Source organism: Cephus cinctus, unplaced genomic scaffold (genome assembly GCF_000341935.2).
Source record: "Cephus cinctus unplaced genomic scaffold, Ccin1 Ccin1_contig_4054747, whole genome shotgun sequence".
NCBI lineage: Eukaryota > Metazoa > Arthropoda > Insecta > Hymenoptera > Cephidae > Cephus > Cephus cinctus.
This window is the reverse complement of record NW_014332752.1, coordinates 406-28383: the sequence shown is the minus strand read 5'-3', so window position 1 is coordinate 28383 and position 27978 is coordinate 406. Positions and strand designations below refer to the sequence as shown.

At 40.0% G+C, this 27978-nt stretch overlaps 9 protein-coding genes across 21 annotated transcripts; 6 read left to right on the top strand and 3 right to left on the bottom strand.

The window, feature by feature from the left end:
* Positions 1–159: 159 nt before the first annotated feature.
* LOC107264776 (dual oxidase 2) lies at positions 160–3718 on the top strand (the record flags this gene model as incomplete). The annotated part of the gene is given in 13 exon segments (XM_015733436.1): positions 160–408; positions 489–629; positions 696–871; positions 950–1446; positions 1544–1774; positions 1869–1962; positions 2032–2242; positions 2307–2427; positions 2520–2749; positions 2812–2970; positions 3051–3206; positions 3289–3417; positions 3484–3718. Coding segments are annotated over 13 exon segments (2523 nt in total), but the record flags the coding sequence as incomplete, so codon positions are not given.
* Positions 3719–3789: 71 nt separating this feature from the next.
* Positions 3790–4952, top strand: LOC107265176 (succinate dehydrogenase assembly factor 4, mitochondrial). Its single transcript, XM_015734379.2, has 3 exons — positions 3790–3983; positions 4074–4178; positions 4445–4952. The coding sequence occupies exons 1-3, from the start codon at positions 3920–3922 to the stop codon at positions 4612–4614; spliced, it is 339 nt and encodes a 112-aa protein (XP_015589865.1). The 5' UTR covers positions 3790–3919; the 3' UTR covers positions 4615–4952.
* On the top strand, positions 4750–5458 carry LOC107264460. The gene is made up of 3 exons (XM_025082105.1): positions 4750–4885; positions 4954–5076; positions 5140–5458. The coding sequence occupies exons 1-3, from the start codon at positions 4792–4794 to the stop codon at positions 5277–5279; spliced, it is 357 nt and encodes a 118-aa protein (XP_024937873.1). The 5' UTR covers positions 4750–4791; the 3' UTR covers positions 5280–5458.
* LOC107264516 (protein polybromo-1) lies at positions 5312–15002 on the bottom strand. Of its 8 annotated transcripts, XM_015733229.2 has the most exons (27): positions 14851–15001; positions 14346–14473; positions 14012–14257; positions 13740–13868; positions 13482–13661; positions 12935–13379; positions 12716–12828; positions 12527–12625; positions 12228–12443; positions 11989–12156; positions 11731–11897; positions 11356–11650; positions 11073–11278; positions 10659–11001; positions 9888–10586; positions 9567–9724; positions 9319–9491; positions 9073–9245; positions 8867–8938; positions 7891–8073; positions 7381–7503; positions 6767–6950; positions 6545–6670; positions 6312–6462; positions 6144–6193; positions 5949–6066; positions 5312–5868 (listed from the first exon to the last, which is right to left on the bottom strand). In XM_015733229.2, the coding sequence occupies exons 2-27, from the start codon at positions 14448–14450 to the stop codon at positions 5652–5654; spliced, it is 5139 nt and encodes a 1712-aa protein (XP_015588715.1). In that variant the 5' UTR covers positions 14451–14473; positions 14851–15001; the 3' UTR covers positions 5312–5651. The 8 variants fall into 8 exon arrangements, with proteins under 8 accessions (XP_015588715.1, XP_015588463.1, XP_015588375.1 ...); XM_015732977.2 differs by having other exon boundaries at positions 6545–6950; positions 12231–12443; positions 14851–15002; XM_015732889.2 differs by having other exon boundaries at positions 6545–6950.
* Positions 15003–15094: 92 nt separating this feature from the next.
* LOC107265018 lies at positions 15095–17148 on the top strand. Of its 2 annotated transcripts, none has more exons than XM_025081924.1 (4): positions 15095–15239; positions 15504–16566; positions 16641–16808; positions 16899–17148. In XM_025081924.1, exons 2-4 carry the CDS (start codon positions 15802–15804, stop codon positions 17109–17111), a joined length of 1146 nt encoding a protein of 381 aa, XP_024937692.1. In that variant the 5' UTR covers positions 15095–15239; positions 15504–15801; the 3' UTR covers positions 17112–17148. The 2 variants fall into 2 exon arrangements, with proteins under 2 accessions (XP_024937692.1, XP_024937715.1); XM_025081947.1 differs by lacking the exon at positions 15095–15239 and adding an exon at positions 15298–15435.
* A 68-nt stretch (positions 17149–17216) lies between these two features.
* Positions 17217–19868, bottom strand: LOC107264833 (neither inactivation nor afterpotential protein G). 4 transcript variants are annotated; one of them, XM_015733651.2, is made up of 9 exons: positions 19544–19868; positions 19237–19439; positions 18769–19146; positions 18530–18706; positions 18308–18461; positions 18117–18238; positions 17846–18029; positions 17556–17772; positions 17217–17488 (listed from the first exon to the last, which is right to left on the bottom strand). In XM_015733651.2, the coding sequence occupies exons 1-9, from the start codon at positions 19683–19685 to the stop codon at positions 17302–17304; spliced, it is 1764 nt and encodes a 587-aa protein (XP_015589137.1). In that variant the 5' UTR covers positions 19686–19868; the 3' UTR covers positions 17217–17301. The 4 variants fall into 4 exon arrangements, with proteins under 4 accessions (XP_015589137.1, XP_015589049.1, XP_015589218.1 ...); XM_015733563.2 differs by having other exon boundaries at positions 17556–17784; positions 19544–19867; XM_015733732.2 differs by having other exon boundaries at positions 17556–17784; positions 19237–19468; positions 19544–19683.
* Positions 19869–19913: 45 nt separating this feature from the next.
* Positions 19914–22438, top strand: LOC107264964 (G-patch domain and KOW motifs-containing protein). The gene is made up of 5 exons (XM_015733856.2): positions 19914–20445; positions 20617–21016; positions 21077–21180; positions 21254–21564; positions 21665–22438. The coding sequence occupies exons 1-5, from the start codon at positions 20306–20308 to the stop codon at positions 22084–22086; spliced, it is 1377 nt and encodes a 458-aa protein (XP_015589342.1). The 5' UTR covers positions 19914–20305; the 3' UTR covers positions 22087–22438.
* Positions 22439–22441: 3 nt separating this feature from the next.
* LOC107265073 (omega-amidase NIT2) lies at positions 22442–23816 on the top strand. Its single transcript, XM_015734119.2, has 5 exons — positions 22442–22562; positions 22645–22791; positions 22861–23045; positions 23117–23519; positions 23590–23816. The coding sequence occupies exons 1-5, from the start codon at positions 22505–22507 to the stop codon at positions 23682–23684; spliced, it is 888 nt and encodes a 295-aa protein (XP_015589605.1). The 5' UTR covers positions 22442–22504; the 3' UTR covers positions 23685–23816.
* Positions 23817–23984: 168 nt separating this feature from the next.
* Positions 23985–27773, bottom strand: LOC107265125. 2 transcript variants are annotated; one of them, XM_015734245.2, is made up of 4 exons: positions 27494–27773; positions 26942–27154; positions 26674–26822; positions 23985–25255 (listed from the first exon to the last, which is right to left on the bottom strand). In XM_015734245.2, the coding sequence occupies exons 2-4, from the start codon at positions 27021–27023 to the stop codon at positions 25079–25081; spliced, it is 408 nt and encodes a 135-aa protein (XP_015589731.1). In that variant the 5' UTR covers positions 27024–27154; positions 27494–27773; the 3' UTR covers positions 23985–25078. The 2 variants fall into 2 exon arrangements, with proteins under 2 accessions (XP_015589731.1, XP_024937827.1); XM_025082059.1 differs by lacking the exon at positions 27494–27773 and having other exon boundaries at positions 26942–27172.
* Between the last annotated feature and the right edge of the window lie 205 nt (positions 27774–27978).

Below are 27978 nucleotides of genomic sequence, written 5' to 3'. Positions count from 1 at the left end.
GTGGCGACCCGAAGGGAACCAGAAATCGAAAACGTTATCTGTATCGGTATCCGGTGTCGCCTAAAGACCGTGAATCGAAAAATCACGTCACAGATTATACAATTTTATAAAAGTAACTAATTTTTACCTTGGTCTTTCTTTTCTGTCCATTAAAAACAGATTTTTATCACGTCCGACAATAATTACGTAATGATTCGCACAAGTCACAACCACGATTTGGTATTGAAATTTGAATCTGATTATGTGCGGGATATGTTCCTGCGTGCTTTAGAGAGATTTGTAGAAGAAACGGACCTACAGCGTGAAAACATAACGAACATCACAAGCACGGCAACGCTGAAACAAGCAGTGACCCAAAAGGATCGACAAAAAACATTAGAGAAGTTTTTCCGTGTTGTATTTTCTCAGGTAAGAGGACTGACTTCAATATTTAATCAAGGCAAAATTTATCTCTTCTCTGTACTACTTTGCTCCAACGTAATCTTCAGGCATTTCACATTGCACATTCGGAAGAAGAAATACTGCAGATCGATTCAAAGGTGGCCAAGGAAGTTATTTACACTGAATTGACTCTAACCGAGTTTGCTGAATCGCTGGACATGCGACCAGATTCTGCTTTCATCACGAAGGTACAAGAAATATGAATTTCTCAAAGCTCCAAACGCAGTTTCCAAATCTCAGGATCATTCTTACAGATCTTCAACTTGGTTGACAAGGATAAAAATGGATTCATATCATTTCGCGAATTCGTCGACATGCTAGTGGTATTTCTGAAGGGGAGCGCCGAGGAGAAACTAAAATTAATGTTCGACATGTACGACATAAATGGAACAGGTAGACTTAAAAAGGCGGAATTTACTGACATGTTGAGGTAATACCAGATCATTTATAGATAATAGATCTCTCGGTATCTGTGATCGATAATCAAATTTTTATGATCTATCCGTAGATCCTTTCTAGAGACTGTAAATGCCGACGTGGCAGAAAATGAATTGGATACCGTGGTAAACAGCATGATGACGGATGCCGGTCTTGCCGAAAAGGAGGATATAGAGTTACAAGATTTTCAAAATTTACTAGGCGAGTTCAATGACAAACTGAGCTACGCCGAGCTCGAGTTCAACGTCAACAGCGAAGGGAAAAAGATGAACGCTGCAAAAAGCACCTTCATAGGCAGAGCCAGGAACACAGTTGAAAGTCTTTATGCCGACCCAAATGAATTATTATCTAGAGTCGAGGGGAAGAGTGGAGGGCAAACGAAATCAATGCCAAACGAAGCTTCATTGGGAGAAACCGTTGAAGTGAAAATGTATCACGCACCGATGAAACGAATGAATTGTTTTTGGTATCCACTGACGAAGTACATTGCTGACAAGCAGCTTCAAATATTTTGGATTTTTCTATACACCAGTGTCCTCCTGGTAATATTTGCTGAGCGAGCTTATTGTGAGTTGATAAGAATTCTTTCGACTTTCTTGACCTTTTTCTTTTATTTTTGGCATATTATATATACTGGATTCATCCCTTTTTCTAAACCATATAGACTATTCCGTGGAACGTGAGCATTCTGGACTCCGTCGTATTGCCGGATATGGCGTCACTATTACCAGAGGCGCAGCATCCGCCATGATGTTCACATATTCCACACTTTTATTGACAATGTGTCGCAACACCATTACATTTTTGAGGGACACTTTTCTGCAACTGTATATACCTTTTGATTCTGCCATCGAAATGCACAAGTACGTCGCTTGCTGGTCCCTTGTATTTACAAGTAAGTATTTCGTGTCGTTCAATTATTTTCGATTTTGGAAAAATCTTTTTTTATTCTTAGTATTTTTTTCTTTTGATTCGCGTTCTACAACCAGTTCTTCACGTCATTGGACACAGCTTCAATTTCTATCACATCTCAACGCAGACCGCTGATGACCTTACTTGTCTGTTTCCCAACTTTTTCCATCGGTAAATCAATCAGCACTTTTACTCATTTTTATTTAAACATTCTTTTATTTATATTCGACAATTCAACAGCACCCACGAGCTTCCGAAATTTGAATACTGGGCCTGGGAAACTATGACGGGTGTCACTGGAATGGCTTTGACAATTGTTACTACCATTATCTTTTTGTGCTCTTTGCCAATTGTCAGAAGGAAGCTTCACAGCTGGTTCTCCTTCACGCATTCTTTTTATCCAGTTTTCTATATTTTGACCGTTCTACACGGAACCGGTCGATTGATTCAGGCAAGTCAAATCGATCGGTTTAGATTCGATTGATCCGATGTCTTATATATAATTTTCAATACAGGAACCATTTTTTCACTACTTTTTCTTGGGTCCCGTGATACTTTTTGTCTTGGACAGAGCTGTTACCGCCACGAGGAAGACTATAGAAATACCAATACTGAAAGCCGATATATTGCCATCGGGTAAGGAAGAAAAAAATAGAAAATTTTGAATAATTCATTTACACTCTGATCAATGAATTTAAATGTATTCCTGTATGTTTAAATATACACAGACGTGACGTGTATAACTTTTCCAAAATTACCAAACTTCCAATATAAATCTGGACAATGGGTAAGAATTTCTTGTTCCATATTGGACACTGAGGAATATCATCCCTTTACGTTATCATCTGCACCAAACGAGCCGAACCTAACCGTTCACATAAGAGCAGTCGGACCGTGGACAATAAATATTCGCAAAAAATTGGATCCGACACGAACCCCATTGCTTCGTTTACCCATGGTAAATACTAACGCATAAAATGTCCATAAATAAGCAAGATATTCATTTATGAAAATTTTTAGATTCGAGTAGACGGTCCTTATGGGGAATCTCATCAAGATTGGCACAAGTACAAAGTCGTAATTATGGTGGCAGGTGGAATTGGTGTGACGCCATTCTCTTCGATTCTCAAAGACATAGTGTACAAGTCAAACAGCCACGTGACGGTCGGATGCGAAAAGGTTTTCAAAAAACACAACAGACGCATCCATCTCTATCAAAATGATTTGTCGTACTCCTATTAATCTTAAATTTTCATCAGGTTTACTTTCTCTGGGTGACAAGGACTCAAAAACAATTTGAATGGATGGTAGACATTTTGAGAGAGCTCGAACAGTCTGATCAAAAAGGCACAGTCTCGGCTCACATTTTCATCACGCAATTTTACCAAAAATTCGATCTCCGTACTATACTCCTGGTTGGAATTCATTATAAAATTATTAATCACAATCGGAACGGCCATCCTGCTTTCGATTTCATGATCTTTTATTGTCTTTCAGTACATTTGCGAGCGACACTTTCAAAAGGTCTCTGAAAAATCTCTCTTAACGGGATTGAAGGCAGTCACGCATTTTGGTCGGCCAAAATTTCGAGATTTCTTCAGTGCCATTCGACGATTACATCCCGACGTAAGTATACAATTTCATTTAAATAAAATGAAACAGAAATTGTTCATTCGTTACTTACATCTGCAGATAAATACCATCGGTGTCCTCAGTTGTGGTACGCCTTCCATGTCAAGAACAATAGATGCAGCCTGCACATCACTCAACATTTCCGACGACAACGACGTCCTTTTTAAACATCGCTATCAAATATTTTAATTTCTGCAATTTCTTAGCCACGTTCTTCGTTAACCGATTGTGAATCAATATGAAATGAATAATAAGATGCTGAGGATTCAATAATAAAGATAACAAATTTAATTAACCAATCGTGCTTCCTTCAATCCCTCCACTGAAGAAATCAGACTAGCCAACAATAACTGACAGTGTCGTCGCGACGTAGGGATGTTTAAATTCGACGCCGAACGTCGTCAGGCGTCATTGGCATGCACGAATGTCGGAGCAAGATAATTGAGAACTGTGATATTCAATTAATCGGAATAATAAACGAGTTGTATAAGGAAAAATGTTGAGACAGTGTATTTCACGATCGTTAATGTTGCAACGAACAAGAAATGCGATAAAAGCCGGTGATGATAACAGATAATTATTATTTATGCTGAATAGTGAGAGAATATATCGACTAACCTCAAAATGTGGAATCTGCGTTTTCCTCCCAGAATCCTCGAGGATGTTTTCGGTGAAAGGTAGCGAGTCTGGTCAGCAGCAGGAGAGTCCACGGGTTCAAGAATTCAGAAAGAAACTAAGAGAACGCACGCCTATTGGTATGTTGTTTCACTTATTCCCGTGATCTGTCACGCGGGGTGTCTGAGACACCCCGACCCAATGCTTTTAAAATGGACAATAAAAACGCGACCATTCTTGGAATTGATTTGACTTGAAAATTATTTACAAGTTTTGGTTAGATTTGTTGTTGTGCGATTGCAGGTCGTTATTGATAATCAGTTGGGATAATATATTAGGCTTGCGACGATTATTTTCTATTAGACGGCCTAGAATGTCACGGGTTTCTCGCTTTCTTGATTGGCAGGAAGGCTCGAGGAACTCGAAGAAGGTAAACATCCCTATCAGGAAAAGGAACCCCTTGAAAGGTTCCCTGATGACACCAATCCGGAGACTGGAGAAGTCGGTGGCCCGCGTGGACCTGAACCCACTCGTTACGGCGATTGGGAGAGGAAGGGGCGAGTTTCGGATTTCTAGTTAAGTGAATTGATTTTAGAATTTCTTTGACATAATTAATTGTTAGAACTCTGTACGCTGTAGTGATTGATTAAACAGTAGCCTAGCAACCGTGTTAAACAACGGTTCGAATTAACATGGAGATCAACCCGTGCGTTTCTGATAGGATTAATTGGAAGATTTTATAGTTGGAAAAATATGCAGGCATTTCAGGGAATTCCGAGCAGAATTACAATTGGCACGATTTTAACAAGAGTACCTTGTAAAAGTCTAACAAGAAATTTCTCACAAGGTACGAAATAATTTACTAGGGCAAAATTGTTTTCTAATGATAATAAAATTTACATGGGAAAATATCAGTAACCGATGATACCGGGAAAAATCCAAAATCAAAACTTCCTGATCCTGAAGCGAATAAAATTAATCCAGAATCGGAACGGATGAAGAAATTCCACGAAAAGCTAAAACTACAACCCCTACAAAGTTCGTAGCCCGAGTCATCTTTCTTTTTCTTCTTTCCATCTCGTAGAATAATTAATAAAATAGGACTTTCTCCTGGGATGCGTTACGTTGATCTTCTGCTGGTGGAAACTGATCCCAAGAGTGGAGAACTGGTTGCGAACACTGAAAAGGATCCCACGAAATGGGGTGATTGGCAAAATGGAGGAAGAGTCAGCGATTTTTGATAACACGACGTAACATAAAGTAATCTCAAAGATATTCGACGTATCGCCTTCATTCGAAGATACAAATGCATATTCAAAGTACAAGTCAAAATAACAATCTCGTTGAATCTTTCAATCGGGGATAATCAGTAGCACCGCATCGGACAACTCTTGGCGTCGTGATTTAAAAGAAAAAAAAAGGAATAGGTATCTTTTTTAGACTCGTCTGACTGTCCGACTCGCGGGATGTAGAGGGATACAATAAAGATTATCAAAGATCGCTAATAAAAATTTCACCTGATCGCCTATCAATCTTCCCTGAGGCACCATCGACTATGTAATCGAACGGTTCTACCTCTTAACGATATTTATATATATATCTATCTGTATAAACTATAAAGTTTTATTGATGGCCAACACATCGCGCATCATCATGTCCCTGAGAGTCCACAAGGCATTCACGACGTTGCCATGATTGCCGACGCCATTGCCCAGCCACTCAGCTGGAAGTTTTGTCAGATCCGGAATTTGCGTGTTTTCTGCAGTGGCATTCATTTGTTTATCCCAATTTGATATGTAGCGATTATCCACGTTCAGTCCCTCGATATACCTAAAAAAAATTAATGAACATTATCAACAGCCATTGCTGATTGCACGAATGGCGACAATTTAGCTCTGTGAATAGGTTACCGTAAATATGCATCTGAATGTAAGACACGACTAGGTCGTGGCGGCACAGCAATAAATAACGGCTCCGGTTGTTTAGTAGCTGGAACACCGCTGGTTTGTGTTGCTGTTGCTATTGTTTCTACGAGCAATTATGCATATGAACATTCGACGATAAAAAATTATTATTTTCAATTCTAAATGCCGCGAACGACTTACCAGCTTCCATGGGGGGTAGTATCGTAGGACCTTTCGAAGCCATGTAATTTCTATAGTAAAGTGATATGAACCATATTAGATGGTGCGTCAAACGAATGATTACAGACTCTGGATGATACGATAAAGAAAAGGATGCTGTAGATTTTTTTCTTAAATTATGATACATACTTGCTTCTCTCAGAAGGGGGGACAATGCGTCCATTCCCTTTGAGAATGTGAACCTCTTTGACGTGCCTTGCGAGTCGTTGTACACTTGGAAACGGAGGTACAGTTTTCTTTGTTCTTCCGCATCCGCGCCATTGGCACTGAAACTCCACGTCTGAAAGGGAACATTGAAAAGATGAAAGACTGCGGTTTTGAATTACTGATTAAACAATGTACAGAAAGACATTATTTCTTACCACTGGATGCGTTTAAGAAAGAGTTCTGCACGTGTCCACTTTGCTCAGCAATACAGTGATCGATGCAATCCGTCATGTCCTCAAATTGCCAGTCACAATTGTCCCAGCAACATTCGTAGACCTGATCTGGTGAAGAGTTGGCAGCATTAACACTTGTTCCTTTCGTCGATTGGTTGCCGCCGCCACCAGCGCCGGCACCACCGACGCCTCCACCACCAGTACCAGTTCCTCCAGTTCCGAAGAAGCCACCGGTACCGCCACCAGCGACACTTCCGGCGCCGCCACCGCCACCTGCTCCGCCACCCCCAGCACCACCACCAGCTCCAGTACCGTTCGGACCATCTTCGTTCATCTTGACTGCACGTTCCTCCCACGCCTGTTTCTCACCAGCTGGCAACTTCCGCCACTGTAAAATTTCAAGGGGTCTCATCAAGACTTTCCTTCGACCATTGAATTGGTCCGTCTTGTCTTTCGACATATTTGACGATTTCTTCATCCCCGCCATGTCCCCACGTTATTACAAAAACTATGCGACTATTAAAAATGCCTAGGTGCATCTGGCGAGATTCAAAAGAGGATGGTGCCTTCGGTCCGACGTGACGTTCTTAAGCATGAGTTCATTAAGTAGCAACACGCGACGTCATCCGAGATCAGGTTCTGCAGTGAACGAACAGCCAAATAGATGCGTGAAAGCAATGCTGCTGGGAAGGATTTTGGATGAAAAATTATAATAAAATAAAACATACACAGTAGTCACGACCTGCGTCCTCATCCTCTCGAGAAGCTCGCATCAGTAAATAAAGTAAAAAAGCAAAAGATGAAAATGAAATAAATACCTCATTGCCAACAATTCGGCTAATCTCTCCGAAGGACGATTCAGGATTGTTTTGCGTAATCTGCGTTCGCATTTTACTCGAATACAAAATATAGCCCGTAACTAATTTCTTACCCGTCGATTTCTAAACAGAAGAGAATACAAATTATAACAGTACCGTCGATCGCAACACGTCTTCTTAAGGATAAAAGAAGCTATCTATATAATCGTACGTACTTGTCCTTCTAGAAACAAAAAGAAGAATCTTAACAATCAACAAAAAATTCAATGTATAGCAACTAACGAAAGAAACAAAAAAATATGCTGGCATATTTCTTCAAATTAACAAAAGGATTAACTCGAAAAGTAAAACCGACGATAATCCGGTGTGCGTTTTTGAAATAGGATTTTTTTGGGGCTCCAAGGATAGCACGAAGGGTCGTACGAGATCTCGTTACACTGTTACGTACGAGGTATCGTACGAGACGTACCAAGAACTTTTTGGGAATTGCAGGAGACAGGCAGGGCCTACCTTTTTTGTCGATACAGGTGTCTGAGCATTGGAGCATTGGAGCACCGGCTGAGCTTCGCTGGATCCGACGGACGGTGGTCCACCGCCATCCATGCTGTCCTCACCCACTCCCACTCCCACTCCCAATCCCACTCCCATCCCGAGCACATCTGGCTCCAGCTTCGGTAGCAACGGCGATGCCTCCTACACCCATTTGCCTTACGTTACCTCCTCCTCTCCTCATTCTAGACTTCAAGAGTCAGCCCATTCCCAATTTTCAATTTCCCATTATTCATCAAGTCTCATTCACTCGTTATTTCATACACTCAACCAAGTCGCACGCACACGTGGGTAGATAAATTCTTGAATAATCACGTCGCCCCTTTCTCCCGTATCTTTTTTTTTTCTCCATCTTCTTCCCCCTTCTCGTCTCACTGTGATTTTTCTTTCTTTCTTTTCCAATTTTCTCATGTCTGATCCTTTATGGAAAACGTGGTTGTACAGGAAGTATTATTGGCACAGACATTAATTATCTATTTTGTGTATAAAAACAATTTTTCAGACTTTTCGGATATAATTTGAGATACCGAGCAATTAAATTGCTCGCTAAAAATTCCGCAACGAAAGGAACGTCCCGCCAAGCACGAGGTACTCGCGGTAAAGACAAAGGAGACCAAGAGAGAAACAAAAACAGTAAAAAAAAAAGGAAAAGAAACAAGAAAGGTGAGAAGAGAATGGAAAAAATTAATTAAACAACAACAAAAATACGAATATGCCGGCATAAAACAATGTACATGCGTAATATTAAAATATTGTCCGGCAGAGCGCCATTTTGATCTTACTCTGTGCCGCATATAGAAATGGGCATGCACGGATTTTTTACTGGAAGAAGTAGCGTGACGTGATAATCGAACAAGAAAAATAATAATGTCGTCAGCGTTGACGACGACGTCACAGAGACGTCTTGTTGTCGTCGTGAACGTGAATGAGTAATTACCATTTCAAAGTGAGCCATAGTAGATACAACCGACTTGGCTTGGGATGGCGTCTGTGCGACGTCGCTAGGCACCTATAACACACCCGCACGCATGTGCAATCTGTTCCGGCCCTTTTCTTTTTCTCTTTCTTTTGTACGCGTTACAAATGGCGCTGAACGACCGCACATAGGACTAAGAGAATTTTTTGCCAAGACCTTATACTGACCTTTGCCGGATTGATGGGCCGACGGAAAAAGTAAATCTCGTCGTCCGTAACTGCCGAGGTATGATTAAATTTCTTCAAGCCATCCGCACTGAGCTTCCTTATCAAATTTTTGCTCTCATCGTAAGTCGACTCGCATATGAATACGTCGTCTTCCGGGATTTCCGTTGGACGACCTGAAGAGAAACGGCGGACTTAGAAAAGTTGTGACAAGAGGATGATGAAAATTAAATAAGACCTTATACTCACTGCATACAAATTCACCGTAGTCCAATACAGCACACTTTCCAACAATGGCGACGATCGGATGTGTACCATCGACCGTGGACAAGAAGAGTTCCTGCTTGTAGAAGAGTTTGGTGGGTGCGTGAGGAATTTCCGTAGGAGTCAATAACCAGGGACCCTTGAAGTAACACTTTCCGCTGTAAAAGGAATGATAAGATATCGTTATAATCAAAGTATGTGGATCGTTGTAATTATTTACTGGGTTAACTGACTCTTTCGTCGACCAGATGGCATCGATCTGCGCAATTTGTTGTCTTCCGCCATCGGTAGCGACGTAGACAAAGTCACCGGTTTTCACGGTTCCCGTGCACGTGTTGTACTGCTCGTAATACGTGTTCTCGGTGTCGTCCGGATTGAACATTATCACATTCTACAATGCAAGATAGATTAGATAAGACATTCAGGCGAGCGTCTACGATTGAAGTAATAGCCAATGAAAGAGAGGGGATGAAAATAAGTCCCCACTCAGCGAGTAAAGACTACGACTATCCTAAATTATAGTCATTTGTGATACTACATCTCGATGTACTCACCGGTCTCTCCTTTTCGATGAGTTTTTCACCCTCCTCCAGCTCAGCAATCTCTTCCTTATGCTTCTCGAGTCGCTCCTTGTAAACCGAAATTACACGTTTTGGTTCCAAGGCTCGTTCTCTTGGCACCAGCTTCAGATGATCCGGATCGAAGTTCCAAACTTTTATTTTTTTGAAGGCTCTAGCCTTCGTCGAGTATCGGGACTCGCAGACGTAGACATCCTTCTCGGGAAATCCTTCGGGCTGCATTCTAAAGTAGTCCTTGACGCTCAGGACGCAGCAACGACCAGCTACTTTACCCAGAGGCACAGCAACGTGAGCATCGCTCTTGAAGAGTTCCTTGTCGAGAAACTTTCTAGAGGCCACGTGATACGTTTCACTAGGTCTATAGAATAAATTTCCATAAAGCATCTCTTGCCCTTCTGCATTTGTCCAAAGACGCTCAATGAGAACGACGCTCAGTTCCATGCCGCGTTCCGATGGCTCAACGTAAGCAAAGTCCCCGGCTCTATAAACTTCCTGGTTGAAGCTCATCGAGTTGCCACCGTCGGCAGCTACACCGTTGCCGCCAGCAGCTGATACACCAGTTGCCGTTGCTCCTGTCGTTGGTATCGTTACGGAACTCAGTGCTGTTGGAGCAGTCGCTGTCGTTGTACTTCCGGATGGTAGAGCAACGGGTGTCAGAAGTGTTGTCGCCGACTCCTAAGGAATCAAAACATAGGATGAACATTTTTCTTGTTGTTTTGTGCTGCTGTAAAACGGCACAAGGTGTACCTTAACGCTGTCGTTGCCGTCGCAACTCTCCTCCTCGTTCGGCAGCGACAACTCCTGCTGAAGTTTTATGCGCTTCAGCTCAACAACTTGACTGGACAAATCAAGCAGAGTGTAGTTGAGAGCGGGAGAGTGCAGAAGGTCACCGCAACGAGTGACCTCGTCCCGAGTACGCAGAAAGAACGCCTGTAGCTCGACGCTGTCTTCGAAAGGCTGAGAATCGCTTCGCGACAACCTGCGTGCTCTTTCCAGGCAGGAGAAGACATCCTCTTGGAAACGATCTAATCTTTTGTACGCTCCACGGTCCAATCTTCGTTTTATCAGATCCAAGGATAGACCTCGCACTCTGTGATACCCAGAGAATATTAATTAATTCTTATATTCGTACCAACAATCTTCTGATCTGATAACGCTTACTTCTTGCCGTCAATTATGTCGTGCTCCGGAAGTTCTGCCATGGAGTCTGAGTAACAACGACCCTCCTCGTCTTGATGATTATACAGGGCAGTGAATATCGTTGCAAGTATTTCCTGAACGGCAGCTGCCACATCCGGAACACTCTCGTCGTCCTCGCTCAGTTGTAGCTTTGTTTGTAGTACCAATCGTTGCAAAATTAGGGCATCCTGTGCAGAGGAAGGGTCAAGGATAATTAGGACTCTAAAAATGTCCACGCTTACAAGGCCTAAGACAAATTGCAAACCTTATAAATTTGTGAATCGGGCTCGTTGTATTTGCAGGCGTTATCAAACATCAATACAAAGTCTGACACCAGTTCATCCAAAGTTTCATATCCGTTGTTCTTTAAAGTGGAGGCAATTTTCTCCATGTTCATTGGCTGTTTTATGACCTCATAATAATCGGGATACTCATTTTTATTTGGTAATTTCATAAATATTAAGGACAACTGACGACCCTTGGCATCACGACAATCTTTGAGAGTGTCATAGAGGGTACGCAATTTTTGTAAATGTAAAGGTACAACTTTCTTCGGTCTCCTGGATTAAAATAATTCGATATTCTTATTCCTGTGGCTTGGCCCAACGAAATAACACCAGCTTATACTAAAACAACATACCCAACGTTCCTTGTAGGCGTCGATGCTGTCGATTTAATTGTCTTAATTATTTCCGGCAGTGGACCCAACTCTTTCACTTTGTCCATCAAAACTCTTTCCAAAGTATTTGCATCCTCGTAAATTAACGAACCTTCCTCGTTGTACTGACGACAGTTGTTAAACATCAACTAAAAATACAAAAAACAGCAACGCTACAAGTCATCGTTCCTCTGATCGATCAGACCAAAGAAATTTTAGATACGAAATAAGTTATCGTACTTTGAAATCTTGTATCAGTTCATTTTCACTTTGGTACTTTTCAGCCTTGATGTTTGCTTCTATCTGTAGCATGTCAATTGGCTCGGCAATCACTTGATAATAATCTGGATAGATCTTTTTCGATGGTTTCTCCATGAACATTAACATTGGTTGTCGACCATCTTCACACTACAATGCATAAACCCAACTCGTTACGCTGATTGACTATGACATCAAATTTTTCAGTTGGAATCACTTACGACGTATTCTATGACGCACTTAACCAGCGCGTGCAAACGCTTCTTCAGAGGTATGTTGTCTTTGTATTTCCCACGAGTCAAAAGATTCGACGCACGTTTTATTAATTTAGGTTGTTGCGAATTACTTTCCGAACCACTGTCCGAGTCTGAATCCTGATCAAATTCTAAAAGTTCCTGCACCTTCTCCTGCATTATTTTTTGGAGCTTGGCTGCGCACTGAATCGCAGACAAGAAAGATGAGCGAACGAAAATTCGGAGCAGTTTTCTCATTTTACTAACTTCTCTTTTATCAGACTTACCTTGTACAATCTGGAAGTATGAACGTTGTACTTTTTTGCGTTCTCAAACATTATATTCATGTCACCAGCGACTTCGCTAACCGTGCCGTATTCCCCCTTCTGTAAAAATTTGCAAGTTCAATCGTTTAGATGATTAAAAAAAAATAATAGTGCGGACGTTGTAATCAATTTTACGCACTGTTGCCTCACCTTTATCTTTGTGCGAATCTGCAAAAGTGATATTGGATTCTTGATCATCTTATAGTAGTCTGGATAGAGCCGCCTTGACGGCAACTTCCAGAAGTACTCGCTCATACGGATTCCTGAAAATATTTCCCTACGTCAAGTCGTTGAATGAAAAATGAAGGAAGTACCTCGGGCAATCCCACAAATCCGGACAATGAAATGCTAGCGTTCCAAAACAATCACCTTGATTATTTGGAGCGGTTCGAATAGTTTGGAACAGTTGCCACTGGGGATTATCAGATTCTTCTGACTCGGTCGGCTCGTCCTCTTCATCGTCACTCTCCTCGTCCTCATCCGGAAGCGTAGCTGTCTGCGCTATCAGAGACTGCGCCATACCCCTACTTCCTCTTTTGCTCCTCGTGGACGGTGCACCAGTTCCCGTCTTCATGAGATTCCCACCAGATCCAATATCCTGCCTCCTAGTTGCTGCTCCGATTATCTTCTTCAGGAGCTTGGCATCCTTGTATATCTGTGAGCCTGGCTCATTGAACTGGCACGCGTTACGGCACATTAACATTAAGTCTCTTTCCATATCTGAAAGACAATTGTATGCCGCTTCCTGGATCTTCCGTGCGATGGTCTTCAGATCCACTGGTGTCTCGATCACATCATAATATTCTGGATACAACTAGTGACATAAACATCGGACAGTAGAGTTAGTGTCAATTTATTTAATTATTTGTTAGTCACGTGGACGTTTTCGAAAAATATGTGATAAAGCCAAGCAAACCTTCTTTGATGGTTTCAACTGAAACATGGTGTGTAATGGTCTATTGTTATCCATAGGATCCGTTGCTGTCATTACGGCCATGAACAGATCTTCATAAGGCTGTAGGGATTCCTCGTCGGGATTTGTTGAACTCTCGGATGTATCCTCCGCGTCATCTTGTTTTGCTGCCGCTTTGCGTGCCTGAACAATACTTTGCTTTATTTGTAACCATAAAATAGATATCGTTGAATGTCTCAAACAGGATTTTCACACACTCACCAGTCTCCCCACCTTTAGAATGATCTTTCCCTTAGGTTCTGTGTCTTCGTATTCATCCATTATACGATTTTTTGTGTTCACACACAGTTCCCACAGTTCAGTAGCATCTTTGTACTCGGGTGAAGTGCGCTAGTGTACATTGATCAAAATAATTATTTGATTATAGATGTTGCAAAACTAATTTATATTCTAACTATTGAACTCTATAGGATCATGCTATAATGATTCTTGAATACGACTCTAGTAAATGATAATTAAACTACTGAGAGTACCATGTAAAAGGCCTTTGCGTTCTTGACCATCAGCTGAATATCAGCAGCTAGATCATCCATGTCCCGGTACTCGTCTGTCTTTAATTTTTGTTGAACTTTTAAAAGGTCAATGGGGTTTGTTACTACTTCATAGTAACCTGGTTCTTGTCGTCGTTTGGGCACACGAATGAACGCATCGCACAGTAGACTTCCATCCTCTTTTCGCTGGTTTCGAAGTATGTCATACAACTGTTGACATAAATCACTCTGCGCACACGTGCACCACATAAATTAGATCTTCCACATAGATGATCGTACTATCTCAACAAATCATTAAAGGTTTATATCCACCTACAGGATCTAATTTTTTCCGTCTTTTTGCTGGTTCAGGTTGAACATCTTCAGGATCATCCTCTGTGCCCCGGCTAGCCACCGACGACGTCCTACGCCGTTTGTTCATTGTGAAACTAATCTGCAAATCAACTGTAAACGAAGTTGCATTTAGGTGCTGCACAAAAATTGCAAATATACATAATATACAATTGTTGTGATGTCGATAAGGAAATTTCCAAACATTGAAAAGAGGAGGGAATCTAATTAACAGTTGTTCTCGGATTCGTGATAGAAGCACCCAATGGGATCATCTTAATTCTGATATTGCATCGAACAGTTCTCGTATACGGGCAGTAAAGGAGGTATTTTCGAAACAGCATTGTATATTGATTCCGATGAAAAATTTGCCGCCATGACGCACAGAGTGCTACTGAGAAGAGCAAAGCTCCAAGTAGGACGCATTCATAACGGAGGACCCGCTTGGACGGACCTTCGCACTAATTCTGTTGCTCCTCAATTTTTCTCACCTCTGTTGCGACAACTTGTCGCTATGGACACAACATGAAAAAATTTTCAAGTACGTAGGAAAAGCACGTTGAATCTCATTGAAAATTTACGTTGACACACGTCTTCCTGGACGCCATGCCGCAGGTTTACAACAAAACGATCAGAATAATTGTAATTTGGAGTAGGGGGTCCTTCCTTTCCGTATGGCTGATTCCTCCAATGAGGAGATGTGCCAGTGGAGTAGGGTTTCTACCGGCGGTTAGCAGTTAGGCCACGAACGTGTCCAACAATAGACTTCCTACAGTTGTAGATTGTTCTGCATAGTAGCAGTTGTGAATCCTTGTGGAATTGTCGTGTGGCGCTATCCATTGGCTCTGGCTTCTACATCGATAAAGCTAATTTTTACTGGGTGAGTTTAGACACTGCACATTTATATCTAACTGCTTCGTAAATTTCCTTATCATTTAATTTTTTATTTTTTAATGTAATCTTTCATTGTTCAGTCAGCGTAATTGTATTACCTTCTTTATTTATCATTGAACTATCGAGTGGAACGTAAAGATTCATTTACAGGCTCAAGAACGTAATATAAACGAAACATATAAGTAGGAATATTATCGCTATCATTGAACATATCATTTATTTATCTTGACTGGATTGTGGTTTGTCTCAGAGAAATAAGAACGTCGGATTGACAAGAGGCAACAATAGATACGATACGGCGAGTAGAAGGTGATGTGTGATCATTGAGATACGCTCGAGTATTCAAAAACGTAGTGACCTACATAGTGTACCCACATTAATATTCAAACTTTTATAACTTTATATCAAAATATTATACCACTCAAGAACTCACAGTGTATAAGAGTGACTCTGCGGGTGCAGCATTTTCAGTATACTCTAAATCATAAGTAAAATACGAAATAGTCGAATTGAAATAAAATTGTTTATATTTATAAAAAGAAATAAGGATGTGGGAATTTTCGGTTGTCGATACAAAATTCTTGTCAATGTTTGGCGTTGGCATTTGTAGTTTCCTTGTCGGAATTGCACCGGCTTGCTATATATCTTGTTGCAACGACAATAGCAACCATACTCATCAACATCGACCAGGGATAAGACTACTTCTCTCATCGCTCTTATGTTTTGGTGGTGGTGTATTGCTGGCGACGTCTTTACTTCACATGTTACCGGAAGTCAGAGAGTCGCTTCCGCACGAGGCGGAACTGGTCTACGCCAGTGGGTTTCTCTTCTTGTACTTTGTCGACGAGGTGGTGCACTGGTTCAGTCGGGAGAAAAGTAACACTACCAGGTCATCGTATTCAACTAGAACAGTTCTAAAGGAACAACAAGCTGAAATAAATGCTAGAAGAAGAGAAGCAGAAAGTAAAGGAGTCCCAGGATGCACTGACTGCGCTCATGATTATCAAGTTCTTCCAAAGCCTTTTGAATTCAATAATCAGAACAATTACAATGGAATCAAATTCGAACCATCAGCACCGATGTATCGTAGAACCAGATACGGAAGCATTGAAAATATGCATATCACAGATATCGCTGGTGCTGCTGACACCATTGATAACACTGGTCATGATGATACTTTGCTATGCCACGGAAACCATGACGAACCATGTGCCACAACTACGCATACTGGTCTCATTGGACTCTTAGTGGCCTTGACACTACATGCCATTTTGGAAGGACTGGCTATCGGTTTGCAATTAACTGTCAGTGAGGTAAATCATCATTGAAATTAATTAGTACAGCTTCCTTGTAAATTCATGTAATTGTAAATTTTTTTTCCCACTAGGTACTGCTACTTGTTGCGACAGTAGCATCTCACAAGCTCGTTGTCGGTTTTTGTCTGGGTATGGAATTGGCCGGAACTCTCAACTCTGTGATTAAGCAAGTTTTGGCAATATCCTTTTTCTCTGGCGGATCTTCGTTAGGCATCGGTGTGGGTATGCTGGTCTTACGGGTGAGTCCACTTGCATGAAACTGTGATAACCACCAGTAGCATAACGCTGTTCCCTCTAACGTTTACCTATTGCTTGTTTTCTTTGATTAGATAAACAAAGCCTGGATGAATGTTGTGATACCAATATTACGTGGCTTAGCCGGCGGAAGTTTACTGTATGCTACTGTCAGCGAAGTACTTCCTAGAGAACGTGCCAGATGGCATTCCGTTCCTGGTCATGCATCAGCTGGTATCATTCAATTTCTCTCTGTGCTCGGCGGATTTTTACTTATGTATTTAATCAATAATTTCATGATCGAATGAAGTACGATGTTATGCAATTATATCGCGTGGTATACCACACTCAGAAATTTATAAGAAAATCCATGCCCTCGTACTGTAGAAGCCAGAGGATAATTTAAAGAATGGTAGAGCTAGATTGATTTAATTTTTCACAATACATTATTCGCGTCCTTTCGCATATTCATTCTTGACCTTCTCTTCCTATACATTTTTAATTTTTACATTCATCACTGATCTCCTCGTTCACACTTAGATCCGATTGTTTAATGGAATCATAACCTAGAAGAAGATCAACTGCACGATCAGCCATTGCCACTATCACGGAATTTGGCATTCCAGATATTTGCGAGGGTAGAACACTAGCGTCTACTATTCTCAGTCCCTCAACACCTTTTAACCTGGATCAATGAAAAATATTATATTCTTAGGGCACTGTGGAAGATTTTACAATTTCTCGAGCATCACCTCAAATGTTCATCAACGACCGCATTTTCGTCGTCACTGATACCCATTCGGCAAGTTCCACCGGGATGATGACCTGCGATACCACCAACTTTCATCACGCACTTTGCGTATTCAGGATCGCGATAACTCTTCATGGCGTGACGACATTGCTCCAGATCAGGAAGATGAACACTGGCCCCGATCTTACGAAAGCTCGAGCTCTCCAGAGTATCGAGTGCTAGATCAATAGCTGTACGAAGTCAAAATAAAGAAGGATCGCAATGATCTTGACAATTGTATTACATACCCACCTGTTCGCGTACAAGCAACATCATCAGGATCCTGAAGATACGCGGGATCGATTTTTGGAGCATCCAAAGGATCGTCCGAGTGCAATCCAACAAAGCCACGGCTTTTGGTCTTCAAGCAACTCGCCAGATAAATGAAACCTTCGTGTCCGGTATTATTGTATGATGGAAACAGTGCCCTGAATGTCTGAGACAACGTATGTTCGCCTTGTCAGTAAAATGAGATGGCGAACAATTATTAAAATCAGCAATGAAATTTATTGTTGTTATATACCTTCGTTTGAAAGTTAGCGAGGTCTTTCAACATCTTCTCATCGGCGGATCCCATTCCGAATAATAAAATTCCACTGTCGTTCACTCGACCGACACCGATTATTGCATTGGACGCCAGGACTCCTTTTTATCGACAAAATCTCATGGGAATGACAGTAAAATTTATCGAGTTCCTGACAAGTTTTGTGTTACCTGTTCCAAAGACTATGTACTTCAAGACTTGAACAACCGATTGCATCTTCCTCAGAGTCAGACTAACTGGCTTCTCCAAGTTAACGTAAATCGGCACGTTCAAATGATCAAACAAATTCTTCCCAACCGCCGTGATATTTTTACGAAGTACTATCTGAAAAACGTTTAAGATATTAACAGTTGGATTTATACAGGGTACGGGACCAGTTGATTCTGACTCACGTGATGTTCTTCCAACTCTTCAGCTGGACCAATTCCTGACAGCATCAAAATATGTGGTGTATTCACGGCTCCGGCACATAAAATTATTTCTTTTCTAGCTTCTATTCTTGCGACTGTTCCATTTTCAAATCTAACAGCGACACCCTCAACGGCGTTACCATCTTCTCTAAGTATTAGCTGTTTTCAAAATTGCAATTTGATGTCAAGCGTTAATCGGATCCAGTTATAAATTGTAGTACCTGGGTAACCAGGGTGTTGGTCAGGAGACGAAGACTGGATAAAACAGGTCGCAAATACGTGTGATAACTGCTGCGCCGAGCGCCCTTCAGCAGAGTAGAACTGGCGCGCCGGAAGTGATGTCTGGATTCGTCAGCTCTTCCGGAATTTCGAGAGACTTCATCTCCAGCTGCCAAGAATACTTTAGCCAATTCGTCTTCGGATGGTATGCCTTCACTCAAAGAAATTTTAGATTCGAAACGCCGGAAGTAAGGACTAAGATCTTTGTGATTCCAGCCTGTGGGCCAGTTGGCGTAGTCATTCGGTCTTCCGAAGGAATGCACCAGGTAATTGAGCATACCACTTCCTCCTACACCTTTTCCGCGCGGCCATATTTGCTTCTGAATAAAAAAGACATTGAACGAGAACCATCATACATTGTTTTAATGAATAATTGATTGTATAATTATAATTTATGCTTGTCTAATTACGTTATCCTTTAGACCCCAAGACGAAAATTTTTGGGATTCTGTCGAGTAGGACCAATCCAATTTGGTACCCTGCATTAGTGGTGCCGCCAGTGGTACACTCGAGAGCCAATTAAACTCTTCTCCTGCTTCAATCAACAGTACTGTCAGATTGGTCTCCTGGGAGAGACGGGACGCCACGATGCATCCAGCTGATCCGGCACCAACTTCAATAAAATTTTTATCGTCTTGTAATCTTTTTGAAAACAATTGATTTTATTGAGACGTACAATTTTTTCTACTTTACTGTCAAGTCTTCATGTTTACTAACCCACAATGTAATCGTAGTGTTGAGTTTCAGGGCATGTTTCAGAGTCCTCGTTAGTCCAAAGTTCAAAATCATTGTATTGGTACAACAGACATCCGAGCACAAGAATGAGGAAGCTGAAGAAGAATACTTTATGACTCCACATATTACGAAAGCAAGCGAATTAAGAAACTGAATTAAATGCTGCACAAAATTTTAATAATTTTTTGTATTATTTTATATGATTCTGAGGCAATGAATAATATTGTTGAGAGATAAAATTGGGTTCGTGTTGGACCTCTAGACGCTGGTGTATTCGCGTGGTCGACTGCTCTAGAGGAACGAAAGTCGATCGATTCCTCACCTAGAATTCTTTATTTATCGGATGCCGAAGCCCTATCGGAACATGACAGCTTGCTAATGTGGAAACTCCAATTGGATATATCGTGACCTTTGATTTATTAATATCTACTGCAGTTCAGCTCTCGATAAGTTACTTTGTTAAAATAGTGCCTGCATATTGAACATTGTATATTAAGAAAATTCTTTAACTTAAAACCAGCCTGTGTTGACCCAGGGCATTTGTAAAAATGATATTTTTATTTCTCTTTTTATTCATGATTCACAATAAACGAAGCCTGTGTCTTGAGGCGGCATCGCTTCAATCGAATAACTGGTTATAGCAGATTTTCGGTAATGACTTACTTGCGCACGCATATCTATGTTTTTGTATTTCAGGACTGAACGTACGACAGTTTGCAGTGGTAAAGCACAGTCTGTGTAAACATGGCTGACGATGGAAAGAAGATTTCATTTGGATTTTCAAAATCCATTAAAAAGACAGCCCTGAAAGTTATACCACCACTGGAACAAAAGAAAGTCGACTTCATCGAGTGTCTTGATGAGAAAGCCATCAAAGTAATTGGGTGAGTTATTTAATTCTTACATATGCAATCGATTAAAATATAAACTTAACCAAATTTGATCGTTTCTTTCACGTTTGATGTAATTATTTATTGCAATTAAGCCTTTTTGTATGATTTTTTATTGTAGATTAAAAAAACGTTGTTTTACAATAAAATTGTATTGATTTTTAGTGGAGAGGAAAAAAAAGATGAACCACTCGTCATTCCTATGCTAGGTTCTAAAACTTGGCACGATAGGATTATTAATAAAATCGATGCTGACGTATTTGAACCTAAAACTAAACCAGTAGAAAATGGGACTGTTCCACAAATTAATATTAAACAAGAACCTACTGACGAAGTTTTAAACAGCGATGTACCTATGCCAGACACAGTGGTTCCCTCCATAGAACCAACTGCTCAAGTTAAAATGGAAACTGGTGATGTACATAGTGAATCACCTAAAACATTAGAGGAACAGGCAGCTCAAGAGATAATTGAAGATCTCAAATCAAAAGATACGAAAGTAGAGAAGCCTAATGTTTTAACAGTATCCGTTGGAGAGAGTCAATCACTCAAAGGACAGGCAGAGGTAATTATTTTGTTCCAATGTATATACAACCATTTGTTAAATGTTTTATTATTTTTGTAGTCGACACTGGAGGACTATGAACAAATTCCGATAGATGCTTTTGGACTAGCCATGTTACGTGGTATGGGTTGGCATCCAGATAAAGGAATTGGTAAAAATGAAAGGTATGCATTTTTTGCAATGTTCTGATATCGTTAAAATATCATATCGTTAACAATATGTTAAAATATTTATCAGGGTAGTATCAGCAGCATTACCTGAATTGAGACCAAAAGGTATGGGTCTTGGAGCAGACAAAGTAACTTTACAAAAACAAAATGGAACACCTAAAACTAAGGAAGAAGAAGACTTGAAACTTGTTAAGGGAGCATTTGTAAAAATAATTGCGGGAAAACAAAGCAATAATTATGGTCAAATTGAGGGACTCGACGATGACGCTGGAAGACTAATTGTAAAAATGGCTCTTGGAGAGAATACGTTATCCGTCAATGAATTCATGGTTCAACCAGTAACCAAAGCAGAGTATTCAAAAAATGCTAAAGTTTTGAGTGAGTATGTTTAATGTACATTAAAAATAAAAAGTTAATATTAAACGTAGAAGTAAATATTTTTCATCTAGACTTTGATATTATTCTAACTGAATTTTAGATGCTACAAAGTACGAGGAATACAAAAATAAAGAAGAAACGTCAAAGGTTATTCAAGTATCTAGCGATGATGAAAATGATAAGAAGACAGAGAAATTGGATAATAAAAGAGAGCGTAAGAAAGAAAAATTGAAAAAGCATGAACGCTCCACTGATACAGAGAGCAGTACCGAAAGGAAGTCAAGAAAAAGGAAGAGTAACGACAACAGCGAAGAGGAGAAAGAAAAAAAATCAAAGAAATCCAAAAAGTCCAAAAAACACAAAAGACAAGACAGTTCTTGCGAGAGATCCAGTAGAAAGAATAGAAAGAAAGACAAGGAACGTGAAAAAAGAAAAGACAAGAGAACGGGATACTCAGATTCACTGGACCGAAGAAAACACAAGAAGCACAAGAAGTCACGTTCCAGATCGCCCCGGAAATAATGATTAATTTTTTTTTAAATTATAACTGACGCCAACGTGTCATTTTATTTTTACGCTTTTATAATAAAACTTACCTGATAAAATATTGTTCCGAAAATTAAAAAAAACTTGTAAATATTTTAATTACTTTTAATTAGTATCCAAAAATTCTAAGAAATAACAAAGAACTTGAAGAATCTGGAAAAAAAATCTCAATCTTAGTTTTTGAAAGAACTTCACATTAAATTGATTAAACTCAATACTACCTATAGGTATGGATCACGAATCCTTGACGTGATTGCTCCTATCTTTCTAAGATTAAACGCACATTTTATATTAAAAGAGCGCAATAAAGGATATCATGTTCTGCTTATTTGTGTCTTGTAATCTTGTATAAACATCAATATGACGTAACACCGACAAACCTAACCTAAAAACAATGAAACTTGTCAACAGTTTAAGACAAGTAGTGAATCAAGCCTTTGGAACAATGGCAAGTATGTTATATTCAATGTCATTTTCCTGCTCTCAAACATGGTAGTGTCGTTTTAAATTCTCTAATTTCTAATCTTTTATCAGGTCTACGCATATCCTTGGTTCAACTGGCAGTTGGTAATGATAAAGCAGTTAACATCTCCAGAGCTGTATCTTTTATTCAACGTGCCAAAGAAGAACAAGCGGATCTGGTTGTTTTACCGGAATGTTTCAACTCACCGTATGGAACATGTAAGTGATTATTGGTTTAAAATTGAACTTTATCATTCACAATAATAATTATATTCTTATTTGACCCAGCACACTTTTCTGCTTATGCAGAAAACATTCCTGAGGGTGAAACAAGTATTGCTTTGTCCCAAGCTGCAAAGGAATATGGTATACATTTAATCGGTGGAACCATTCCTGAAAGAGATGGTGACAAGCTGTATAATACATCAACTGTTTGGGATCATCAGGGTAATCTAATAGCCAAACATAGGAAGGTATGTATACCTAAATATTTAATCATCAGATAAAACAGTCATGTTAGTTTAAACATCATCTTCATTTTCAGATGCATTTATTTGATATTGACATTAAGGGGAAGATGACATTCCGCGAGAGCGACACTCTCAGTCCTGGTAACGAATTGACAACTTTTAAAGTAAAGGATTGTAAAATTGGTCTAGGAATCTGCTACGATATTCGTTTTGAAGAGATGGCCCGACTATATCGCAATTTGGGTTGTCAGATGTTGATATATCCAGCTGCCTTTAATATGACAACCGGGCCACTTCATTGGTCATTACTTCAACGTGCCAGAGCTAATGACAATCAATTGTTCGTTGCTTGTGTATCGCCGGCTAGGGGTGAAGGTGCAGGATATATTGCCTGGGGTCATACACAGTTGACCAGTCCTTGGGCAAAGGTACTTCACGAAATGGATGAAAAGGAGGGTATCGTTACATGTGACGTGGGTAAGTAAAAAGAATTGTGATTTTTGTTAAATATGTTGATTCTATTAATTCCCATTTTCGTTGCTATCAGATTTGAAAATGGTGGAGGAAGTGAGAGCACAAATTCCCGTTTTTTCTCAACGACGCACTGATCTCTATGATACCATATGGAAAGGAAAAAAATGAGCAGTGGCCACAAGAATCATCGAAATACTTTATTTCTAGATCCTTTATAAGTAAGTTACTCTTAATTAATAAAATATGGATTTCTCCTTAGAAGTCAGCAGCCAGTAAATAAAATCATAAAATTTACAAGGACATTTCGGTCTCTTGCTCACGTTTATCCTCAATGCCTTTGTGTCTCAAAAAAAAATAGATCTTCCTTCAAATATAATTCCTAAATATATTATGATATATGAATAATAAGCTCATTTAAATTGTTACGCTCGTCAGCTACGAGGGGTGTTATATAATTAAAGACAGTCGTACAAAAGTAACTGCAATGTTTATTGAGGGTTACAAGTATGTACTCTATGCGTCAGTGGTAACTGCCAATCTGTTGTCAAGCTGACAGTGACAACTGACAGCTCCTTTGACCCTCCGACCGTGGACTCAGTTGACTTAGAATTAGAGTCAGCTGGGACGGTGACATTTCTTCTTCGGCACGGGAGACTAATCGAACCACGATTAGGCTCTCGTGGAACTAGAATAATTTCAAGATAAAGAGCAATCTCCGATAAGCGTCAAAGATAAAACGGAGCCGCGCTAAAGATGGCGTCGAGAAAATGGCGGCTGTTCCCAGGCCACTAATTTATCGAATAAAACGTATAGATATAAGTCTTCGTCGTAGTGGATAATTTTCGTAATGAGTAAACATTACTTTTCTTATTTAAAAAAAAGCTCTACCTTTTATTCCTATAAATAACTCTCTCTCTTTCTCTCTCTACAAAGTTCCTATAAAAAAGTCTCTAAGGACATTATCGTCAATCCCAAAAACGTACACGATATTCGCTATTCATCATAGTAAAATGGTAAATTGCTATTAACGCATAGAAAAGCCAAAATTTCGAATAACAAGACGCGCATGCACACGGAAGTGCATTACATGTATTTAATCTCTCTGAAACTTGAAACTTTTGAGCATCTATACATACATCTACACATCCACTCGATCACAGACTCCCGAAGAAATGTCGAATTACGAATTAAGGCTGCTTCGCCGTGAAGGTTTAAAAGGGCGAAAAAATGTATCATAACTACACTACCACGCCTAGTCCAAAATTCGTAAACAAGGAAAGCATCAAAGTTGAAAAAATTGTAAATTCTCTATTAATCACGAAAAATTTAAATCCCGCATAAGCACCAAACGTTGCGAAGGAAGGCCGTCTTTTACTTCTTCATCCCAAATTCCCCCCACGACCTAATTATATTTTTTCTCTTTCAGCTCAACCACCCCCATCACTTGCTGGCTGATTGTTTTTTGATTGAAAACTGGACATCGTTTCCACAAATTGGTATAATTCTATCTACCGTGTAAGATATGTCAAACCTGAATTACAATTTTTACCATGAGTTTTGTGTTACCAGGGTGCCGTTAGCACAAGGACGACGAACGTCAGCAAACAAAGGATGTCCTGGACCTTAAGATCGGCCGATCCAGCTGCTATTATTAATGCAGGATCCGTCCAATCAGCATCGGTGTCATCGAGACATTCGAATTCGCAGCATCTCTCGCCGACTCGAAATCTCTTGCATTTCTGCCAACAAATCAATTGGCCAATTTAATTGGTACCTTAACACACGGTGAGGCTGTTAACAGCATTTAATATATATATATATACACATATATAGCAGCCACATACTATCAGATGCACATATATGAAAACATATATTCATATAACAAGTATTTCTCACCGTGACCCAATTCTATTATAGGTTATGCCGCACTGCCATTTCACGGCCAAAAATAACGATTCGGGACTACCCTGTGATATTACACGTTTATGTAATAACGTTAAGTGCCCTTATCAATATAATGCACTCCGCCCTTTGCCGTTCGCTGTAAACTAATATTAGTCGACTAAGAGTCACGCAACTGATTACAGGATTCTTGCTTCTTATTAATGCAAATATGATATCTTGCATGTTTTAAATATTAGCACAAGCTGTATGCTTAGGTATTACTGTATATAGTATATTGTGTGTATATATATATTACTCTTGTTTCACGCAAAACCATATAAATTACAGCGAGTTGAATTTCCAATTACAGAAAATCCAATGATCGTCTGACAGCTGAGATGTAAGAAGAGAAGAATCTGCCTGGGAATCGTATTACAGAGAGCCTATGTAATTGGACGTGCCAATTACATAGCGGGAAAATTGAATAGAGCGAAGACAGCCGTCCTAGGCGAGAAAATCATGTTATCCAATTTTCATATATAATTAAGGTAGACGTCGCTACATAGAAATACGAGTCTAGAATTAAAGAGTCTTTGTGAGCTATTAAGAAATGGTAATTTCATTGAAATCTCTGTACAAAGAGGAGAAGTGGTTTAATTAATATTTTTATAATTATTTTTTTCTAGGTATGGCAAGAGCTTTAAATTGTGTTTTAACTTCCTTACGCAATTTGCACGGATCTGAAAGTAAGGGGACCTGGAAAGGGAAGGAGACCGATAAAAAAATTGCATTTAATTTATTTGCACACTTCACTTCTCCAGTGTGCTTCTGCAGCTGGCTTGATAAACAAAATGCTTTGACCCTGCGCTTAATTCATGTTAACATGTTCACCTATGTGCATATATGTACTTTTATACCGTACATATAAAATATATATATGCACACACCTGGTTACCCTCTGGCATTTTGGAATCAACCGTGCGCAATGGTCTATTTGCTCACTAAATTACAAAAGTCTCTAGAGAAAATTCAGACTGGATTTAATATCAGCACTGAACCTCAAGTTTAACCAAGTTGAAAAATATTTCATTTGCAACGAGGTTATCGCGTGTCGTTGTATTTATTTTTTTCGTTATCAAACAAGTCTTGCAAGTTCTAGACTCTCGTGATTGAAAGTCGGAAGAGCGCAAAAAAAAATGTAGAGCACGCAGTAGTTGAGCGAACACACATTTGTGAATTATTGTTAAGACTCTCGTATTAATTTATTACTCACGTATGGCGGTGTACAATAAATTGATTGACACCACATTGGCTCGGAATGGTAGCAAACGCATAGACTGCAGACTGCAGGTCCTGGTACATACAAGAGGCCGTGTCTCACAGTGCCGCCTTGAAAGTCTGTGCAATTCTCCTCGAGTGCGTCTGAAAGTGTAATTAATTAATTAATATGGGAGAAAGATGAAGATGGTTGAAAGATAGATTTTTTAATAGAGATAAGAAATTAGTACGTCAATTATTTTCTAAGTTTGTATGAACTGTACCTATTCTTGGCAAGATCGCTAAGAGTGTCACCAGGGACAAGATCTGTCCCAGCATCATCCCCACGTGGATGCTGCCCTTCATGACCTTTTAGATTGTGCAAGATGATGGACGATAGTCAAAAGAAATTTTTTTTTTAGTCCTTGTCAACTGGTCCAGCTAATCCAGTTAATCCAGCAGCCTCCTCGCACGGACTGGCGGCAGGAACATGTTCCCTGGTATCAAGACAGTTATGATATATCTGTCATTGTTATCAATTGGATTCTGCGTGGGCACTCTCTGATTACTGCTAAGTGATCTCAACGTGGTGTTGTATCTTAACATGATGCTGATCCTTTGTACCAGTACTTTATATTGGTACGCGAATTCAGTTCTGTACACGGAATGATTAGTGGATGGAATTTGCAAGAATTTGAATAAAGTCTTGCCCGGTGCAACTGCACTTTTTGATGAGGTTGCGTATGTCCGAATGAAGTTGTGGAAAAGGCAAAGAAAGATGGTAAATGGTGAAAGTGATTTTTATTTTGTTTCTTTATTACAAATTTATTTTGTACCTTTGAACAGCATGTCGGTTTTTTATTTCATGCGTCACACGTCACTCTGTTTACATGGTCTTGATAAAGCTCTTGATACGTTTTAAGCAGTGGAGGCGATCTTTGCTGGATCTTTTTTTAAAGTTCTATTGGTCCTTTGATTCTTGCTCAATTTTTTTTTAACTGGTCCTATGCATTAGTCCGGTCAGATTTTACCGACTGTATGCGTCCTGGGTGCACGCCACGCTGTACTGATTGTGACTACAGTCTGTCGCAGTGAGCTGCTGTGAGGTTTGCGGGTCGATCGAACAGGGTTCTCCACCTTGCGTCACTTCACCACCTTGAACCACCCCTATCCAAACGTGGCGCACAGCGATCCCCTTCCTAGCTGAAAGTTTAAATAAAAGCGCACTGCCACCCCTGCGTCATTTTCAAATTCTTACGTGGTATACGTCAACTCGTGATACTGCTACCCCTCTGTTTTATACCTATATGAATCTGGCATC

Excerpts from the sequence above, each read along its gene's own strand:
- LOC107265176 (XM_015734379.2), top strand. The coding sequence starts at position 3,920 with ATGTTGAGACAGTGTATTTCACGATCGTTAATGTTGCAACGAACAAGA. Across the intron at positions 3,984-4,073 it reads AAGAAATGCGATAAAAGCCG|AATCCTCGAGGATGTTTTCG; the intron begins GTGATGATAACA and ends TTTTCCTCCCAG. Across the intron at positions 4,179-4,444 it reads AAGAGAACGCACGCCTATTG|GAAGGCTCGAGGAACTCGAA; the intron begins GTATGTTGTTTC and ends CTTGATTGGCAG.
- LOC107264460 (XM_025082105.1), top strand. The coding sequence starts at position 4,792 with ATGCAGGCATTTCAGGGAATTCCGAGCAGAATTACAATTGGCACGATT. Across the intron at positions 4,886-4,953 it reads AACAAGAAATTTCTCACAAG|TAACCGATGATACCGGGAAA; the intron begins GTACGAAATAAT and ends GGAAAATATCAG. Across the intron at positions 5,077-5,139 it reads AAAACTACAACCCCTACAAA|GACTTTCTCCTGGGATGCGT; the intron begins GTTCGTAGCCCG and ends TTAATAAAATAG.
- LOC107264516 (XM_015732889.2), bottom strand. The coding sequence starts at position 14,450 with ATGAACAAACGGCGTAGGACGTCGTCGGTGGCTAGCCGGGGCACAGAG. Across the intron at positions 9,492-9,566 it reads GCCATCTGGTCGACGAAAGA|CGGAAAGTGTTACTTCAAGG; the intron begins GTCAGTTAACCC and ends TTCCTTTTACAG. Across the intron at positions 6,067-6,143 it reads ACTACCCCCCATGGAAGCTG|AAACAATAGCAACAGCAACA; the intron begins GTAAGTCGTTCG and ends AATTGCTCGTAG.
- LOC107265018 (XM_025081924.1), top strand. The coding sequence starts at position 15,802 with ATGTGGGAATTTTCGGTTGTCGATACAAAATTCTTGTCAATGTTTGGC. Across the intron at positions 16,567-16,640 it reads TGCAATTAACTGTCAGTGAG|GTACTGCTACTTGTTGCGAC; the intron begins GTAAATCATCAT and ends TTTTCCCACTAG. Across the intron at positions 16,809-16,898 it reads TGGGTATGCTGGTCTTACGG|ATAAACAAAGCCTGGATGAA; the intron begins GTGAGTCCACTT and ends TTCTTTGATTAG.
- LOC107264833 (XM_015733563.2), bottom strand. The coding sequence starts at position 19,685 with ATGTGGAGTCATAAAGTATTCTTCTTCAGCTTCCTCATTCTTGTGCTC. Across the intron at positions 19,147-19,236 it reads CTTGGGGTCTAAAGGATAAC|AAGCAAATATGGCCGCGCGG; the intron begins GTAATTAGACAA and ends TTTTTTATTCAG. Across the intron at positions 18,462-18,529 it reads AAGAGTTGGAAGAACATCAC|ATAGTACTTCGTAAAAATAT; the intron begins GTGAGTCAGAAT and ends AACGTTTTTCAG.
- LOC107264964 (XM_015733856.2), top strand. The coding sequence starts at position 20,306 with ATGGCTGACGATGGAAAGAAGATTTCATTTGGATTTTCAAAATCCATT. Across the intron at positions 20,446-20,616 it reads AAAGCCATCAAAGTAATTGG|TGGAGAGGAAAAAAAAGATG; the intron begins GTGAGTTATTTA and ends ATTGATTTTTAG. Across the intron at positions 21,565-21,664 it reads AAAAAATGCTAAAGTTTTGA|ATGCTACAAAGTACGAGGAA; the intron begins GTGAGTATGTTT and ends ACTGAATTTTAG.
- LOC107265073 (XM_015734119.2), top strand. The coding sequence starts at position 22,505 with ATGAAACTTGTCAACAGTTTAAGACAAGTAGTGAATCAAGCCTTTGGA. Across the intron at positions 23,046-23,116 it reads TAATAGCCAAACATAGGAAG|ATGCATTTATTTGATATTGA; the intron begins GTATGTATACCT and ends CTTCATTTTCAG. Across the intron at positions 23,520-23,589 it reads TATCGTTACATGTGACGTGG|ATTTGAAAATGGTGGAGGAA; the intron begins GTAAGTAAAAAG and ends CGTTGCTATCAG.
- LOC107265125 (XM_015734245.2), bottom strand. The coding sequence starts at position 27,023 with ATGAAGGGCAGCATCCACGTGGGGATGATGCTGGGACAGATCTTGTCC. Across the intron at positions 26,823-26,941 it reads AGCGATCTTGCCAAGAATAG|ACGCACTCGAGGAGAATTGC; the intron begins GTACAGTTCATA and ends TTACACTTTCAG. Across the intron at positions 25,256-26,673 it reads TTTATTGTACACCGCCATAC|AAATGCAAGAGATTTCGAGT; the intron begins GTGAGTAATAAA and ends ATTTGTTGGCAG.